This window comes from Anser anser, assembly GCF_964211835.1.
Source record: "Anser anser genome assembly, chromosome: 1".
Lineage (NCBI taxonomy): Eukaryota > Metazoa > Chordata > Aves > Anseriformes > Anatidae > Anser > Anser anser.
The window spans coordinates 196607561-196626170 of record NC_139720.1 but is presented as its reverse complement, the minus strand read 5'-3'; the positions used below and the strand labels follow the sequence as shown (position 1 = coordinate 196626170).

The window sequence follows — 18610 nt, the reverse complement described above, 5'->3', positions numbered from 1 at the left end:
TTCCTTTTAGTTTCATTTCAATAATCAAGCTTGGAGCACTTATATGGAAGTCAAGGAACTTGGAGAGTGATGGAGGAAGCAGTAATCAGCCTGAAAAGATGTTGAATCTCTGATGAGAGTTGAATATGTCAGATTAAGTTATGTTCTAGAAAGGGAGGTTCCCTGAACAACTGCTAGTCACTTTAAATTATTCTGCATTTCAAACAGGAAATCATCCAATTAGACTAACAGCTGCAGAGATTGGAACAAACCTTGCATATCAGAAAATTAAAGAAAATGCAGCTGAGTACTTTGTAAAGCGGCTAAGGTAAGATCTTTTCCCTCTCTTTTTCTCCTATAAAACTTAATTTCAATGAATGTTTATTAAGGCAATGACTTCAAAATTGTTACACATGATTAAAACAGGAAAAATCATTTATCATAAATTGTGATGGATCATTTTATCTGACACTTCATATGGATGTTCTATTTGTCCTAAACTGTCAATTGTTTCTTTCAAGGTGGGTGGAGACTTCTGTATTTCTTCTTTTCCCAGTTCAGCTCCTGTATCACCACAATTATTTCAAAAGGTTTTAATGAAGATGACCAACACTATCTTATTGAAATGAATCTCCTAGATGAGTCATCAACATTTGAAACTTATCTCTAGAGAACAGCCTGAGATTTCAAACTAAAAAAAAAATAAAAAATAAAAAATAAAAAAGTGAAAAAGGTGTTAAAAAGTTGCAGAGGTCAAGAAAAGTGGTAACTCAGAAGAAGGTGGAAATGAAATTTTATACAATGAAAAAAAACTGCTCTCAACAACAAACAGAACTCTCATGTGACAGAAAATAGGATGATAAAAGAAAATAATATTGAAAACATAGTGTACTATTTATATGGTGTCCTATCAAAATACCTTGAGCATTCTACTGTACTTGAGAAAGCAACTAAAAATAATTTAGTTTTATTCAGAAACCGTCTTTCCTGGATACACATATGCAACTTATGTTTGATTTAATTTAACCCTCCTTGGAAATAAAACACAAGCTTAAATGAATAGACATATGATTTTGTATCTTTGGCTAGAATGTGTGAGCACAGGAAATTTTTTGAAAGGTTTTTGAGATCTAACTCCATGAAACTAGTGTAATTTCAGGCTCAGAAGATGTAAAGCAGCCTATATGTTTTACATATAGAATTATGTTTACCATTAAATAACTGGACTAATATCACAGATCAGTCTCTAAAAAGACAGAATGGACAGAGTGATATGTCACCCACAAATGAAATTATAAACTTATTTCTATTTTATTTTTGGGAGGACATGTATTTTAAGCCAAGACAAATATTCAGACAGTAAAGCTATATATTTTCATAATGATTCTCTTAGACATCCACAGATGCTCTCTTAGTGCTTTTGGCAGTGTACATCCCATAACTGGCCTTCCAGAGACATGCTTCATTTCTGAGGAGGCTGTTTGTTAAAGAACCTCAGGCCTTTTCTAGGACTTTGATTTTTTTAACTCACAGTGCACTAAATGTCAGGGCACATTCTCATGCTACATACACAATTCCTCCTACAGGCTTTGCTCCTAAGTGTTTTGCCTGGGGTTTCTGTCCCTTTAATACACACACAATATCTTGCAACTTACCACAAGGTTTCCTTGAAACCACAACAGAATCTCTAGCAGGCAGAGATGCAGCCTTTAAATGCCGTAATTCCTCTCAGCTTACTTTAAAAAGCATCATTCCCCTGATGCCTTTTAAATGAGCCTCCAACCCTAATTAGGAAAAAGTCTAATAATTTTCCTTACTATGTAATTTCAAATTGCTTTCCTTAGAAGATCTTTAACTACTGTTCAAGCACTGAAAGTCTTCATAAGATCAAAGACAAATTCATCAAGAAGAGTACATGGAGGAAAAGTGACTAATTTACTGTACCCATGTATATTCTATATTCACCTCACATCAAGATTTTAGGCAACTCTGGAATTACCAGATCTGAATAGCCACTGAAAGTATTTTTTATTTTTTTTTTTTTAAGTTAAAGTATATAATTTCAATAAGAAAGAGGAATTGAAGAAAATCCAGCACTCTCTTGCAGCTGACAGTCAAAGAATTCAAAGACTAAGCTGCCCCTAAGGAATGAATTTTTCTAGCCCTACAGATGTAAGCACTCCAAGAAAAAGTCTCTAAGCCAAAGCTCTTTGCAAACAGTATAATTTAGCTTTAAAAACAGATTCTTAACTTTTAAAAGAAGTATATATTTAAATGATTGATGGAATCAATATTCAAATGAAAAGTTTGAACAGAAAGACTTGCTTTTATGATACACAGAAGATGCTTGCCCTTAGGAAAAAAAAATATAAAAATTTACATTAAAATGTTAGCTTTAATATTCATCAGTGTAGTAGAGTAATTATCTAATGCGTTGGGACCCAAGAGTATCATAGGGCTACATTAACTCAGACTGACGAGTGCATGGAATTCACTGTGGCCCTGCTGAAATGCAGAAGTATATGGGGGGTGTGGGGGGGAGAGGAATATCTGTAATACTAAAAAACTGCAAATTATTGCTGTCTTGTGGTCCTGGGACAAAACTCTGAAAAAGGGTGTTGGCATACAGCCAACAATGTGCACTTGACCTGCAAGCGTGGCTTTTCAGCTCGTGTAGAGAGTCCAGTGTTTGGCCTTTGTGTTGGACAAGACAGAGTCCAGAGCTGTACAGATGCACATGACACAACTGATCTCAACTAGAAATGAAAAACAGTCACATCCATGGAATTAAATTCAGCCAGGAGGCATATAAACACCTGATTGTACTTATCCACTACCTTGTCTTACACCTGTGGTGTATCCTGCCAAGGGAAAGTCCAAAGGAGAAGTTATGGAACTGCATTTTTCAGCTATTGTCAAAGATGTTTTCTTTTATTACCTAATAAGGTTCACTTGATCTGACTGTAACATACGTAATGTAGCCATGCTAAAAGGCTACACAAGGTCCATTGAAAATCATCTGTAACTTTTTTTTTTTTTCTCTTTTTTTCCTCAAAGAAGATTGACCAAAGCTCTTCATGTTTGGATTTGAAGGGACTAGTCACATGGAGGATTCTCTGTTTTGTGGTCAATAAATACTGATTTGATCTTGAATGGTAGTTCATGTGCCCAGTATATTCTGGTGTGGTGGCTTTTTGTTGTATACTCAGAGATTTTAAACTGTTTCTTAGACTGTATCATCTAAATGTCTGTGTTATTGTTGTTGTTTTTTAAACTTTTAAACAAAAGAAGAGTAACTTCAATCATCTAATTAAATCTCATGCGAAACAGGGACCAAGACTTCCACAGATGAGCTTCTTACTTCTGTTTATAATAACTTTTTAAAATAGTATGCATTTTAGAAGCATGTCCTGCAGGTCTTCAAAATTGTTCACTGTAGTGATTGCTGTGTTGCTTCAAAAATTGAATAGCTGGCTGCTATGAACTTTACTCTTGAAAAGACAAGACGTTAATGTAATGTTTATTACTCACCACATGGTTTTGAAAAGTAGGTCATGCTAAACTAGCTTCACATTATTTTTTTTTTTGAGAATATGGCTTCATCTGACACGTGCAGAAGTGCTAACGCAATTTTTGTAATGCATGACTTGATGCAACACACCTTAGGGTTAAGAAACATGAGTGAAACAAAATTTGTATGGTACATACTAGATGGATTAAACATTTGTTATACAGTAGATTATTATTATTATTTCATTTTGAGGGATTATAAATAAGAAATCGTGGTCAATTAGGTGAACTTCTATGAAGAGCCTAAAAAGATTTAATTATTTGGATCGGAATTTAAAGTTTATGTCATCTTTTGGTGAAAAAGCAAAACGTCAATTACAAAAAAAAAATAATAATTCACAGATAACAGCAGAAAGCATCGCTATAAGGAAGTCAGATAGATGTGGAAAAAGCTAGATTTAAAAGAAAACAACAACAAAAAAACATTGATTTGTTGTATATATATATACACACATATATATACACACATTTAGAAGTTCCAGTGTAGCCAAATTTTGGAATCTGTCACAGCTGCAAACAGGAAACTTTCACAGGAAAGCAGTGACTCTGGAAAAGATGTATAGATACTAGTGGTGGATCTGTATATGAGCTTCTAGTCTGGTGCCACAGCTGAAAGGGTTAATGTGATCCCCAAATGTATCAATTCTGATATTACTGGTAGCCAAAATAATCTGTTTCTCATACTGAAGATCTTGGTGGAAAACTGGCACATTCAGAGGATTGCAGCAAGACATTAAAAGGTTGAACAAAGCCTTGGAATGAAAAATCTGAGAAGCTCAACTGATCAGTTCGAAAAAGGAGAACTTAGATGGGTAATTAGATCACAGTCTATATGGAAGAAAAACTTAATAATGGACTTTTTAGTCTAGCAGAAAGTGTTGGAAAAAAAAAAACACTAAGTGGGAAAGCTGAAGATGGACAAAACTGGATTAAAATTCAAGGATATCACTAGAATGAACAACTCAGTATTTTGGTTAGAATACATGTACAGATGTTCATTCTCCAAAAATCATTCTAAATAATAATAATCCACAAGGCTTCAGGCAACTGTGCGTTTTAAGGAACTAGTAACTGTTCTTTAGTTCCCAATAATTACTCACACTTTTCTCTTTAGTTTCCATTTAACAGCTGACTAAACCCATAATTATTTGTAAGCATGTTAAACTAGCTCCTGGTATGCACCAGAGAACGTGTTATTGGTTTGCACACAAATGTAAACAAAACAAGATTACTTGCAGTAATAATCACCATTAATTTTTAGTTAGGTTAAAAAAAGGTTAAAAAACCATCCTTCATAATTTCAGGAAATTATTTTAATGTAAATGTTGGTAGGAAAACAAACAAACAAACATAAATAAATAATTCCAGTCTGCATTTGCTTCTGTTTAAAGTCCCTAAGTTTTCATTTTTTTCATTTAAATCATACTTTCTAGAGATGCTTGACTACTCATCTATCTCATTATCTCTTTTGTGTTCTGGCTTTCTGGCATCAGAGAGTAGCTCATCTTCTCTTTTATTTGGCAGAAGACTACTCTTAAGGCCAGCAAGATCGTTTACTTCCAATTTGTCCTGGATTCAGAAAAGAGGTAAAACACACTAACTCCCTCTTCCCCTCTTGTACATTTGACTCTTATTAAAAGGATTTAAACATAGTGATTTTTACATTCTAGCTATTGAAATCTGCCCAACAGGTTTCAGAAATATCAACATTTTGTGTGTTTGTGTGTATATATTGGCAATTCTAGATTATAAACAATTATTCTGATTCTTGTGTACAAGCAAATAAGATTTTTTTATTTGTTTTGCTCCAAGACCTTAGTGTTGAAGATATCATTTTACTGACATCTCAATTTTCTGCTGATTTAATAATCTTTATCTTTTCCCTATTTCCATATGTGTAATTCTTTTTTAATAAAAGCTACATGAGAAAATTACTTCAGTAAGATGGAACAAATATAATTTATTCTTATGTTGACGCTCATTTGTATGTGTTTGTCTATTTTAATCATTATCTTCTTATTTTAAATTATCAACATTTTAGATAAATGAAAGCTTTTGAGTATGCATTTAACTGTATTACAGTATTTCTTGTTAAGCTAATATTTAGAATCATAGAATCATAGTTTGGTTTGTGTTGGAAGGAACCTTAAAGATCACTCAGTTCTAACCTCCTGCCATGGGTAGGATAGGGACACCTTCCACTAGACCAGGTTGCTCAAAACCCCATCCAACCTGGCCTTGAACACCTCCGGGGATGGGGCATCCACAGCTTCTCTGGGCAACCTGTTCTAGGGCCTCACCACCCTTACAGTGAAGAATTTCTTCCTTATATCAAATTTGAACACACCTTCTTTTAGTTTAAAACTGTAACCCAATTTACATTGTTTTATTTTACTTCAGATGCATTAACAAAAAATGCTGGTCATTGCAAAACTTTTTTTGTTTCTTAAATAATTTGGATTGAAAAAAAAATATTTAATGTAATGCAAAACTATTATTTATAATTGTCTTAGATGTTTAGTCAAAATTGAGAAATCCCAAAATTAAATCCTAAAATAGAAGGCTGAAAAATGCTGTTTTAAAAGATCAACATCAAAACGTGAGCTTTTCAAAACAATCTCTATTAAAAAGTAATTTCAAGTAATACTAAAATTTCAGTGACCTCAAGACTGCACTTTTTAGTGAATTAGCTATTCATTTCGTTATTCATCTTTGTTTCTTGAGCCTATCTGGATAGATTGCTCATTCCTCTTCACGGAAAAGAAATGACTTACTCATTTTTCTTGGCTGATGTTGCAATACATCTTTCTGAAAAAAGGTTGTAGGACTGGCAGCAACAAAGGAGGGAAAGATTAACTGTCTTAATACTATACATTAATGCTTGGGCTGCATGAGAAGAAAAATTAATATTTCCCTCTTGCTTGTGGGTCTTAAAGTGGTTAGTATTAGACGAGGTTGCCTATAACAGTAATAACTTTTTTCTGTACTATAAATTATTTCTATTTTGTAGAAGAACATATAAGGCATAGAACCTTGTTTTTTGACAAGAAATGATCTCGCGCAGAAGTAATTTTCATTGGGTCAGCTCAGAGAAACTAGTAAAACAAGGAAACTAACTGCCTTACAGAATTGTCTTTCTCTCCTTGTATTCCCCAAATGAGCAGTCACCTGTGTTCCTAAACTGAAAAAAGACAATGTGAATATAATGATCTAGGTTATCACAAAATATGTTCATGGTACTTGCTATCCAGGCACAGTCTGAAGAGCATCATCAGTTCCCTGTCACTTGCCTACTTGGATAAGTACAAACTTCAAATCAGCTATTATCTTCTGGATGTCAAGAATGTTACTAAGTGCATGCGCATATTTCTATGGAATGTTACATGCTTATTCAATAATTTGAAAGTCACTAGTCTTGAAGTGTTAGAAGCACAGGCATTATATTTATTGAGAAGCATAAAGGCCTGTCTGCTCTGGGAGCCAAAGGTGACAACTGGGCTGGCACAGCAGGGACCTCTCTGATGAGGACACAATGCTTGAGCAGCGCAGAGCAGAGCAGGTCAGCAATGGTGACCGGAGTCAGGCATGGTCCAGATTGCTATGTGCTTCTGTAGTGAGAAGACAGAGCTGAGGTTAATCAAGTTGGTTGGACAGGGTCAGAGCCAAACTCAAAAAAGGCTGAAGCACTCATGTCGCACAACTTTAGACAAAGCAGCTGAGCTCCATCTCCAGATTACCCATCCAAACGCTGCCTTTAAGTCATGGTCAGAACGGTTCAATGATTGAAAAAAATCACCTCTTCACTGTAATTGATTCTTGTTAACACCATGAGATACTGCTACTTGGAAGACAAAGAAACCACCATTACATATCTGGATGCTGCTGATTTTGGAGAATGCCCACAGACCAGTATGAAGGAATAATCTGTAAGGATGTAACAGTCATGATAGAAGAGATGATTAGTAGAAGAAAGCAGGAAAACAGGTCATAGAAAGAGGAATCACTGCAGAGTGAGAGCATAATAAAAGACAAAAATAACTGCATAGAAAAAAATCAGTAAGAAGAATCATTCTAGAGAATGGTACTCCTCGTATTTTAATTAACATTAAAATTAACATTAAAATGTTAATTAACAATAAAATTAATATTCGTGGGAAAAATCTAGTCCTATATGTTTATAATTTATGATCTTTGTCAGAAATACCAATACCCAATTTCTCCTGCAACACAGAATAATACAGATTTTATTTTTTTTTCTACTGAATAATGAAAATATTATTCTGAAATTTCAAACAAACAAACATTTTTCTGCAAAATATTGTAATATATTCAAAACATAATACATTCAAATAAGTTACTTGCTGGGATTATCCCTCTGAAATGCTTAGAGTTCTTCTCAGCTGTTCCTATGTACTGTAAATTTAAGAAGTTACATAGTTTTTCCTTCTTGGACAACTTGTTTTTATGCTACCTATCTCATCAACAACAAAAAAGTGACAGTTCCAAGGAAAAAGAGATTGTTATCTGTGGTTTCAGGTTAGCTCCCAAATCTAAGGGTACTTCCCACAACTTCTGGTTACTGCATTCTAAATATAGTGGCAGTGAATTAAAAAGGAGTTTTTGATTAAAATGGTTGTGTAATATTATGGATGAGTTTCAGATGGGATTCATGAAATTCATGAGATAAGGACACAAAAGTGGTGTTACATATCCATGTCTATTCATGAGCTGTGTGCCTAATCTCTAATTAAAACTAGTAAAGATGTGGTCATTATAATCAATGAAGGCTAGAAGGTGAGAGATTCATCTCACCCTAAAGTGACTCTAAGGGGTCTCAATTCAGCCACACACGCATAGTTATCTAGTACTATTTGTGATTCTTCTGGGCATCTAATACATCAAAATCAGGATAACATATATGGCACAGACACAAAGGAGCCATACTTTCTTGGAATGGTAGCTGGACATCATGTACCTAGAGTATTTCCAATGGCATTAAATGCCTACGCATGACAAGAGAATTGCTATCCTTGTGCCCGGTCTGCCAAATCTCTTTGTGGGTTTCACTGGATTTACAGATCTCCCTCCACTATAAAGGCAGATGAGATGTCTGCCTTCAGTACAAACACTTACAGGTGGATATTTAAATTTAGCTATTCTAATTTCAAATTGAATCCTATCCTATGAGCCCATAACCAAGGACATGGTATGTAATACAAGATTTATAAAGAAGTATTCATATTTTGTTGAAGGTAAAGTATAAAATTTAATTTAGAAGACTAAAAGAAACTTGTTTCATATCTCACAATAAGAGGAAGATGTAATTTCTGCAAGTCTGATGACTGTGAAAAGGGTTAACAATCAACAGACAGAAGCAAATCAAGCATATGGGAAGAATTGCAGCTACTAAGTCAATGCCCATTATCACTCCCTGATCACCTTGACCAGAGCCACCAACTCACAGCTCATCAGGAGTTCTGAGGGTATTCTACATGGATATGTAAAAAAACATTTACAATAGCTAAGTCTTTATTAGCTTAGTCTTTCTGAGCCATTAATTTCCTTACAAAAAAAAAAAAAAAAAAAGGCATTTGCCTTCCAAAAGCAGGCTTCAACTGACCCAATGTATTTTCTGATTATGAATGAGTAACATGCAGACATATTTGCAAATATAGCTCAATGATTCTTGAGCAATATTGAATAAAAATGATTCTTTTCATAATTATGGTGTACCTGATTATAATCTCATTATAACCTCATTGCTGAGGAGAACTTTCTGAATTTTCTTAAAAACACATAATACATTTTCTTTTAGCTCTGAAAAGTTGGGTAGTCAATGTAGCATACTACCTATACTATAAAAGTCATGCAGTCAATGCTATGGGAGGAAAAACTTGTTTCAGTTGTTGAAAACAAACTTTTAACTGTTATTTTTTACTTTGGGTTAAGAGGGTGGGAAACTGGTAAATTAAAACATGGTCAAACTCTCCATGATAGAATCACATTATTGAAAACTTTGCTTTACTCATTTTCTAAGTCTTCTAAGAAGCTAATGCTTTTTCTCAACATGAAAAAATATGTATGTTTAACAAAACTGAAGCTGAAGCATTCATTCAATTAATTGAAAACAAACCAATATTTTTCACAGTTCTGTCATTCTTGCTTTTTACGCTGCTTTGCTCTGTCTTCTTTAAGTTATTCTTTAGGAACTTCTTTAAGTTCTTCTTTAAGAACTTCTCTAAGTTCTTCTTAAGTTACATAAAATTATGTCAATCTACTGTAGTTTAATAATACAATCCATACTATTAACATTCAAGGTCTCTTCAGATCTGCACCCCATTGTATTCAACTGAATTTGCTACAAATAATTTAAAAGCTAAAAGGAAAATATGTTGTTATTTGTCTTTCACAGAGATGAGATACATAGATTAAGATTCAGAGAGAATGCTTTGGCTCAGGAAAGAAGATGAGCTTAACATTTAAGACCTTAAATCCAGTAAAGTAATTCAGAAAAATTATCTGCTTTGAATAAAGTTTTATGGCAATGGTGTCTCCACCCTGTCCAACTTTCTGCTCTGGAACTTACGTTGTCTCCTCAATATGTTCTTCTTGTTATCAGCCAGTTAATAATAGAAATATATAGCAGAAATATTACAAATGCACAGTGAAAACAACAACAACATCAAACAGAAACAAACAAAAAAAACAACACCACAAAACAGTACAAAAAGAATGAAGCTCTGTCTGACCCCCTCCCCCTAAAACACACACAAACAGCTCAGCTACTAGACCACAGAATTTTCCTGCTAATTTCTCTTTTTCAGACTTCGATTATTGTACTCATGTCCTCACAGTAGCACAACTACCACAGAGTGAATTATGCCATAACATATGTTGCTCTGTGGCCTGCTATTACAATACTCACTTTGTGTTTATGAGGTATTTCTATGAATTGAACTTAAAATCTAAGTGTTCCGGCATTCCTTTAATATTAAGTCATATTTTAAAAGATTATTTAGTGGCACTAACACACTCCGAAGAGCTCTACAAAATTAGTATCATGACTGAACAGAGGAACCCAAAATTTACCTTAAGGTAGGATTTTTGGAAAAAAAAAAAAGCATCTCCAGATAATTTGTCTAAGGTTGTGCTGATTTTTTGTTTTCTGAGGAAGCATATTGAAGCTGGAAGAATATAGACATGCATACCTTTACTGGTTATTGTAATTACATTATGCCAGGAAGCCACCTGGTTTTACTGAAGACTTTCCACAATCTATGGGTTGCTGTGAAAAAAAATAAAATAAAACATTAGGCTGAGTCATAAAATAAGAAATATATATATATATATTTATACTTTTCCCAAAGACTATAAATCTGATCTTATAGCACAAATTGCAAGAGTGGATATTAACAAGGAATTCAGAGCACAATCTTTTCTTGTAGAACCAGTTTTAATGTCTTCTGAGAGAAGCCAGTATTTTTCCTCCTTCCATAGTAATTTTCTACTGTTTATTTACACTGTTACCTTGGATTCTATTTATTTATTTATTTATTTTGTATTTCCTTCTTGATCTTCAAATAGTAATTTTCTATGGTTTAGTAGATAAACAGAGTAGTAAAATTTCTTTAACATTATTTGCATAATAATTCACATAATAAATATTTAAAGAGACACAAAAGTGAAAAGATGCTTCCCTTCCTTGGTCTTGGAAAGTCAGGATTTAGCTGTTTTTGAAAAGCTTGCAGATGTATTATCAGATAAGATTTATATAAATATTAAATTCTCTAGAGCTTTAGGATGGCTTAATAAGCCTCACTTTTCTTAACTTTTACATGTCATATATTGTAGTACAAGAATTTTAAATTGTGAGATAGTTTGCAGAATCTCAGAAGATGATAATTATTCTTTGGATTTCTGAAATTTTTTAATTTTTACCAACTTCAGGTTAGCCATTCTCAAATGGGATCCTAACTAGAGCAAGAACCTACTCCTAAATGAATATATTGAAATGAGCATTTTTCAGCAGGTCATATTCTTATCGCAAACTGCAGTTCTGGTTGCCCTAATATTTTCTTATTTTTTCACGAAAACAAAAATTTAGCACTTCTGCTAAATTTTTGGAAAAAAAACTTTTTGGTTTTAGATGTCATCATTATTGCACAGAAGCAAAAGGTGAAATTTACAGTCTTGTCAACAGAACGTCAGGTGGTTTTGTTCCACTTTCATGCTTTTCCTCAGGTACTACAACACTTCCTGTGGTGGTTTTACTCAGCCGGGCAGCTGAGCTCCACCACACCACTCTCTAACTCTTCCTCAACGGGAAAGGGGGAGAAAACAATGAAAAGGGCTCAAGGGTTGAGATAAGGACAGGGAGATCACACAACAGCTATCACCATAGGCAAAACAGACTCAGCACAGGGAGATTAAAGTTAATAACAATCTAGAGAAGTGAGAAATGAAGAAAACAGACTAAAAACACCTTCCCCCCAGCCACCCTCTTCCATCTCCTTCCTGAGTGGTGAAGGGGAACGTGGAACGGGGCTTGTGGTCAGTCCCTGACGCTTCGTCTCCGCTGCTCCTTCACGGTCCCTCTCTGCCCCTGCTCCCCGTGGGGTCCCTCCCACGGGATGCCGTCCTTCCCAAACTGAGCCTGGGGGGCTGCCCACAGGCTGCAGCTCTTCCAGAACTGCTCCCACACGGCTCCGTACCACGGGGTCCATCCCCCAGGAGCAAACTGCTCCAGCACGGGTCCCCCACGGGCGGCAGCTCCCCCCAGACCCCCTGCTCCTGCGTGGGCTCCTCTCCACGGGCTGCAGCTCCGGCCCGGGGCCTGCTCCTGCGGGGGCTCTCCATGGGCCGCAGCCTCCTCCAGGCCACATCCACCTGCTCCACCGGGGGCTCCTCCACGGGCTGCAGCGTGGAGATCTGCTCCGTGTGGGACCCGTGGGCTGCAGGGGGACAGCCTGCTCCACCAGGGGCCTCTCCACGGGCCGCAGGGGAACTTGTGCTGCGTGCCTGGAGCACCTCCTGCCCTCCTGCTGCACTCACCTTGGGGGCTGCAGGGCTGCTTCTCTCTCAGCTCTCACCCCTCTCTCCCAGCTGCTGTAGCACAGCAGATTTCCCCTTCCTTCAATATGCTCTCCCAGAAGCGCAAACAATATCACTTATTGGCTCGGCTCTGGCCAGCAGCAGGTCCCTTTGGAGCCGGCTGAAATTGGCCCTTACATGCAGCAGCTTCTGGACTCTTCTCACAGAGGCCACCCCAGCAGCCCCCTGCTACCAAAAGCTTGCCACATAAAACCAATTAATTCACTTTTCTACAACACCTGCCTAGAGGAATCTGAATCCAAAGGGAGCAAGTTTGTGGGTATAAGCCGCTCAGGGATGAGCCATTTTCAGTCTTTTCTGCTGATGTTTCTTCATCTTTTACATTATCATTGATTCAGCAAAGAAAAGAATGACTGTACCCAAGTGGTTATGGCATTCTTCTGGAAGCTAAGTCAAAAACATGGCTAACTGAAAGCTAATTTTTTGACAAGAGAGTTAACAGTGATTCTGTTTGAAACAGAAATGTTGTTGTTCCTAGAACAAGGCTAGAAGACTAGGATATTTAGAAATGGATCCCTTGCATTACCTGGAGTGAAAAAACAATTTTAGATACAAAAATATTCTTTACTAAAGCATCACTGTTGTTACTGTGGTATGAATGGTATGATTTTCATAACATTTGTTAGGAAGTTTACGCTGTGTTTGGATATTAATAATACATCTGTCAGAGCTGGTTAAAAGGATACCTCAACTTTTCTAAAATGCACACAATTTCAGAAAAAAAAAAAGATGAAAAATATAATTGGGTCTAGAACTTGATGGAAACGTGGAAACCTTGAAAAGAATGTGCCTTCCTTTCTCATTTTCCTTTCCAACCTCCCTGCTAGTAAAAAGCATGCGTGCTAGGTTAAAAATTTCATTTTAAATACAACAAAGTAATTAAAGCATGCAAAAACAGAGAAAAGATGTGGCTAACAGTGACTTCCAATGCTTTAATACATTTTTCCGGCTAACCATTGCTAAACACTTTCAACAAAAACAAAAGAAGCAACTTAATACCGGTTTAGTTTTCAGTGCAATCTCATTTCAGTCTTTAGCACACCCAACTAGTATTGCCTGTTAATGGAATATTTCTTCTGCTGATTTTTGCAATGATATCCCAGTTTCCACTTGATGATTCTCTCCAATTGTTAAGGTATTTTACTGTATAATGCTGTCTTCATATTTCCTGTACATGAAACACAATAGTGGACTCAAAACTTAATGCCAAACCAACATATATAAAATGCTTGAGATATCACAGACTCCTAGAATACTTGAGCAAACTTGCAACTTGAGCAAACTCTGCAATATGAAAATTTGCTTAGTGTCATAAATCTAGGCTGTATGTTTCCCAGCATTTAGAATCGTAGAATCATTAAGGTTGGAAAAGACCTCCAAGATCATCTGGTCCAACCATCCCCCACCACCAGTACTATTTGATTTGATTGATTTATTGATTTGATTTAGGTAATGCGAAGTAACCTTAACTGCAACCCTTTAGCAGTGTGATCTTACCAGAGATAAATGGTGATCTTACCAGAGATAAATGTTTTTCCTATTGGCCATAGGAAAGGGGAACTAATCATAACTGGTGGAAGAAAGCAAAGGATGTTTTCCTGGAAAATAATGACCTGAAAACAAGATGAATAAGTGAATAACAGTAACTGGAGATTAGTAACTGAAAATAAAGATGTGTATGAGATTTGTGTTATTATTTGTTGTCTTCTTCTAAAGTAGTGATAGTTTATTATTATTGTTTACTAACTTTAGTTATTACTACTTTGCTAAGTTTAGTTTATAAAATAAGTATTTGAATTAAACAGAGGCTTGTCTGTTTCCCTGGCATCACAACATCTGAGCTATCAACCAACTTTCACAGGACAGGGTAATGAAATTTGATGGGAAGTGTGTGGGCAGAAGCCATTAGTTACTGAGAGCTGTGAATTGATCGCTGTGTTTGAGTACCAGGCTCCTGTGTGGCAAAGTCCTGGAGAAGAGATAACATGTAATCCTAAATATATTTTAAATACTCTTTTGTAATGGTTATATTAATCAATATCTTTGATAATGTCTCTTTACCAATCTTTCATCTTTTTATTGCTGTCAACCTCTTTAGTTACAATAATTTTCCTTGATTTTACATTTACTTTAGAAGTTTTTTAATAGCATTGCACATCAGACCTCTTTATGCAAAAGTAAGAGATATACAACTGAGTGATAATGGTGTGCTAAAGAAACTCATATTTATTTTTCTATTAAAAAAAAGTCTTTAATTTCTTGTCTTACAGATGGGATGAAGAAAAATAATAGTCTCACACTTGTACATTTTGTAAATCACCATGTAACTCAAGACGTCAATCTTGAAAATGCAAGCTATTGTCATTGCTGAAAAGACTAGAAAACTTGAGTGGGAATTAAGAGCTAGAAAGCTTACACATTTGTATAGATGTGTTACAGTAGTGCAACAATTTTACCTGACTTTTCTGTATGTAGATACAAAGCAAAAATAAAGAACAGTTTTCTGATTTATTGGGATTTGTTAAACTCAAAACACTTGGAGAATGGTTGGCAAAAACATGAGTTTTTAACAAGAGAACACATTGCCATCACAAGGCATGAGGAGACGACAGGTTAACATCCTTCTAAATGTACATTGCCATATGCTTGAGTGGAGTTTTGTAGAGCTTTGTCTTCTTAGTTTTATGTTCAAATAATTCAGTTGATTGAAGTTATGCCTGCTTACATTATGCATCTGACTGACTCATAGCTGGTGCCTGTATCAGCTGACTGCTGAATGAGAAAATCATGGCCTAATTTCAAGTAAAAGAACATTCTCGATTCTAAGTTCTTAAAAAATATATTAAGCCTTCTAACTCATTTGAAGTTCAGTGGTCATTGTATTACCATGTCGCTCTTCCACTGCAAAGCATTGTAGAGATAAGATGTAAATAAGCAGTCTTGTGTCAAGGATTTCTTAGAGGGAATTTCTGATTTTACAATTTAGGAACAAGTTTAAAGTTTTACCACTTAAAACAAGGTTGAAGACACCAGCAGTGGCTGAAGTCACTAATTTGAATGCCACTGTGCTGTTTCAGCCACCAAAACCTTTCCTTTTGTGACCAGTTCTTCACAGATATTTCAGTGATTGCAGAACAGCACACAGCAGATTTCATCGTCCTCTTTCCATTGAATTCAGTGCTGAAAAGACAGCTGAATCAACAGTATGAAATTAGACATAATTTTTCCCAGGCAAAGGGAAATGTTTTGTATAGCTGAAAAGTTAGTGTCTCGTATTTCACTGTTTAAGATTTTTTTAATTACTGTGCAATGCAGAGAAACAATGTTTTGTATGTAAAGGACTCTCTCTCCCTATCTATACACTTATTCCTTTGAATCTGTGTGACACCATTTCATTTCTGCTTCTGGCTTCAAGTTTTATTGCTTTGATTTAGCTGAAAGCTGTTCATATTGCACTAGAGTGAAACCTAACAAGCATGTCTTTTCACATTGTGTTGCCTCATTTTGCGTTTGTCTCATATTGTTATTTGAACTAGTGTACCTCTGTGTACCTCAGTTCATCAACACTATTATTATCTATATCTTATTGCTAAAAGCAAATTTTTATTCTGAGAAGGTACACTGTTGATACTGCCTGTGTTCATAAGTAAAGGTCTTATTTCCCTGTAGTCGTATTTAGTTTTATCTGAATGACTAGAAGTTGACAGTCTATGGTTCTAGTAATTCAAAACATCATCAATGCTAAGTACAAGTATTAAGCACAACAGAAGAACACTGTCAAAGTCTTTCTTCAGGCTTCCAGGTAACTGAAAATATCTACAATTTACTGAAGAGTCTGGTAAAAAAAATTGCACTTATGAATTAAGGAATTAATAGGTATAATTTCTGCAGTTCAACATGGTGGAGCCAGAATGTCTCCACGGTTATTCACACATTGTAGGCTACTATATTCCTTCTTTCACCTGTCAAGATCTCTTAACTGGGAAACATGTACTCTCTTTTTTAACTTTCTGCCTGTTTTGCAAATTCTTGTTCCAGTTTGGTCTGTATTGGCATGTATCCAGATAGTTCTTTCACTTCTTATCTTTACTTGAAAACTTTAAAGTGTTGGTGATTTTTATGGATACTTAGGGGAATGTTAAATATTTTAAAACTTGGCATCCTCAAATAAAACTGTGCTTGAAAACCCAATTAAATCTTTGGGGGAATAAAAAAAAAAAAAAGACTCCATTGTAGTTCAAAGCATATTAGTTATTAAGTATACAGGCAGTTAAATGAAAAAAAAAAAAAGCAAACTAAACAAATATTTTCAATTAACTCACAATATCATTTTGTAGGTAGGAAAATCCCATCCTGATGAAAATATGTGTTGAAATTAAATTCTTTTTTTTTTTCTTTTTCCCACCAGCTTTATAACTCCTGTCTTGAAATTTCATTATGCCAAGTTATTATATTTCAGAAGTTGTGTTTCTACAGATATCTCTCCATTCAGTTTTGATTTTATGAGAATTTCTTAGTACTGTCATAATTTATATCAACATTAGAAAGGTAGAATGAGCTCTATAGCTGCAGTGTATTTGGTAGGCGAATGATCTGAAATTTAGATCTTGATTGGCTGAGTTGCCAATTTGGTTATCCATAAATAATGCAGATCTGAACTCAACTAAGATCAGCAGTCATTGTCTTACACATTTATTTTTACAAATGACTGTGTCCAACTAGATGAAAATATAAGCAAACAAACGAGCTTTTCTTGCACAATTTTCTATTAAATGTTTTGTAGATAAAGATTCATTCCCAACTAACTGCACACCACCAAAAAAGAAAACCTGTTCATTGATTTTCTTCTTTACAAATAAATAAATAAATAAATAATAAAGAAACATTGATAGCAGAGCCATCATTATCAGTATGATGAATAACCAAGAGCAGTGTTGATTCTTGTAAGCACATTTTCAGATTTATTTGAACATTTCATACCTGGTATTTGAATACATCACTCTACATCACAAAGATCGGTGTAAGGACCCTTCAAATTACTACTTTCCTTGTGATATAGTAGGGAACACTTGAGGAATGCTATTGGAAACCATCTGTCAGCAAATAAGTAGGAAAAATTAAAGAGCCTATTTTCAGTCCTGAGTCCTCTTTTAGTGTCTGCTGTCTGTTCATGTTGCTGTTCACCCAGCTGCCAAGTGGAACAAAATGTGCTGCTGCTATTCTGGGGTTACAAACAGCATATTTAAGAGGACAGATAACATGATTCAAGATTCTGCAGCTGAAGTTTTTTTGAAATTTTTAAAGCATGCAACACTTTAACCTTGTAATAATCTCACACACTTTGGTCAAAAAAAGTATAAAAGATGAGTCTGGACCCTTGTCTTTGCTTGGAGCAGAGTGAGGAACCTCCACCTTGCCCCTGAATTGCCCCTACACAACAGATAGGATGCTCTGGGGCTGAAAGAAGGAGACGGTGTCGACAACAACAGTGGTAATGGGCAAGACCCAGGAAAGGGCAACTGCAAAAAGGTGGACCAGCAAACCACTGTGTAAGAACCAGTGCCACAAAAAAAGCACAGAGGATGCTGGTAATTGGAGATTCCTCTCTGAGAGGCACTGAGTTCCCCTTTTGCCGCCCAGACAATCTCTCAAGAGAGGTTTGCTGCCTGCCTGGGGCCCACAGTCATGACATTACGAGGAGGCTACTGAGCTTGGTCAAGCCAGAGGACTATCACCCATTCCTGTTTTTTCATGTAGGGAAAACTGAGGCTGCGACAAGGAGATTACAAAACATCAAAAGGGACTTTATGTTCCTTGGGAAGATGCTGAAGGGATCAGGAGCACAAGTAGTGTTCTCCTCAATCCTCTCAGTTGGAGACTGGGACCCAAGGAGGAGGTGGAATACAGACCAGGTGAATGACTGGCTGCGTAGCTGGTGCCATGTTCAGGG

General features: G+C 35.7%; 1 protein-coding gene and 1 long non-coding RNA gene across 2 annotated transcripts in view; one reads left to right on the top strand and one right to left on the bottom strand.

Annotated features, from left to right (window-relative positions):
* Nucleotides 1–17096, top strand: part of LOC310892852 (uncharacterized protein) — a 228173-nt gene extending 211077 nt beyond the window's left edge. Inside the window, exons 3-5 of the mRNA XM_083821071.1 lie at nucleotides 208–307; nucleotides 5074–5135; nucleotides 14931–17096. Coding sequence (XP_083677197.1) covers nucleotides 208–307; nucleotides 5074–5135; nucleotides 14931–15031 — 263 coding nt within the window. The 3' untranslated portion in view covers nucleotides 15032–17096. The remainder of the gene's footprint in view (nucleotides 1–207; nucleotides 308–5073; nucleotides 5136–14930) is intronic.
* LOC310887027 lies at nucleotides 6805–12643 on the bottom strand. The gene is made up of 3 exons (XR_014575620.1): nucleotides 12601–12643; nucleotides 10758–10834; nucleotides 6805–7157 (listed from the first exon to the last, which is right to left on the bottom strand). It is a non-coding gene; the product is annotated as an uncharacterized lncRNA (long non-coding RNA).
* Nucleotides 17097–18610: the final 1514 nt, after the last annotated feature.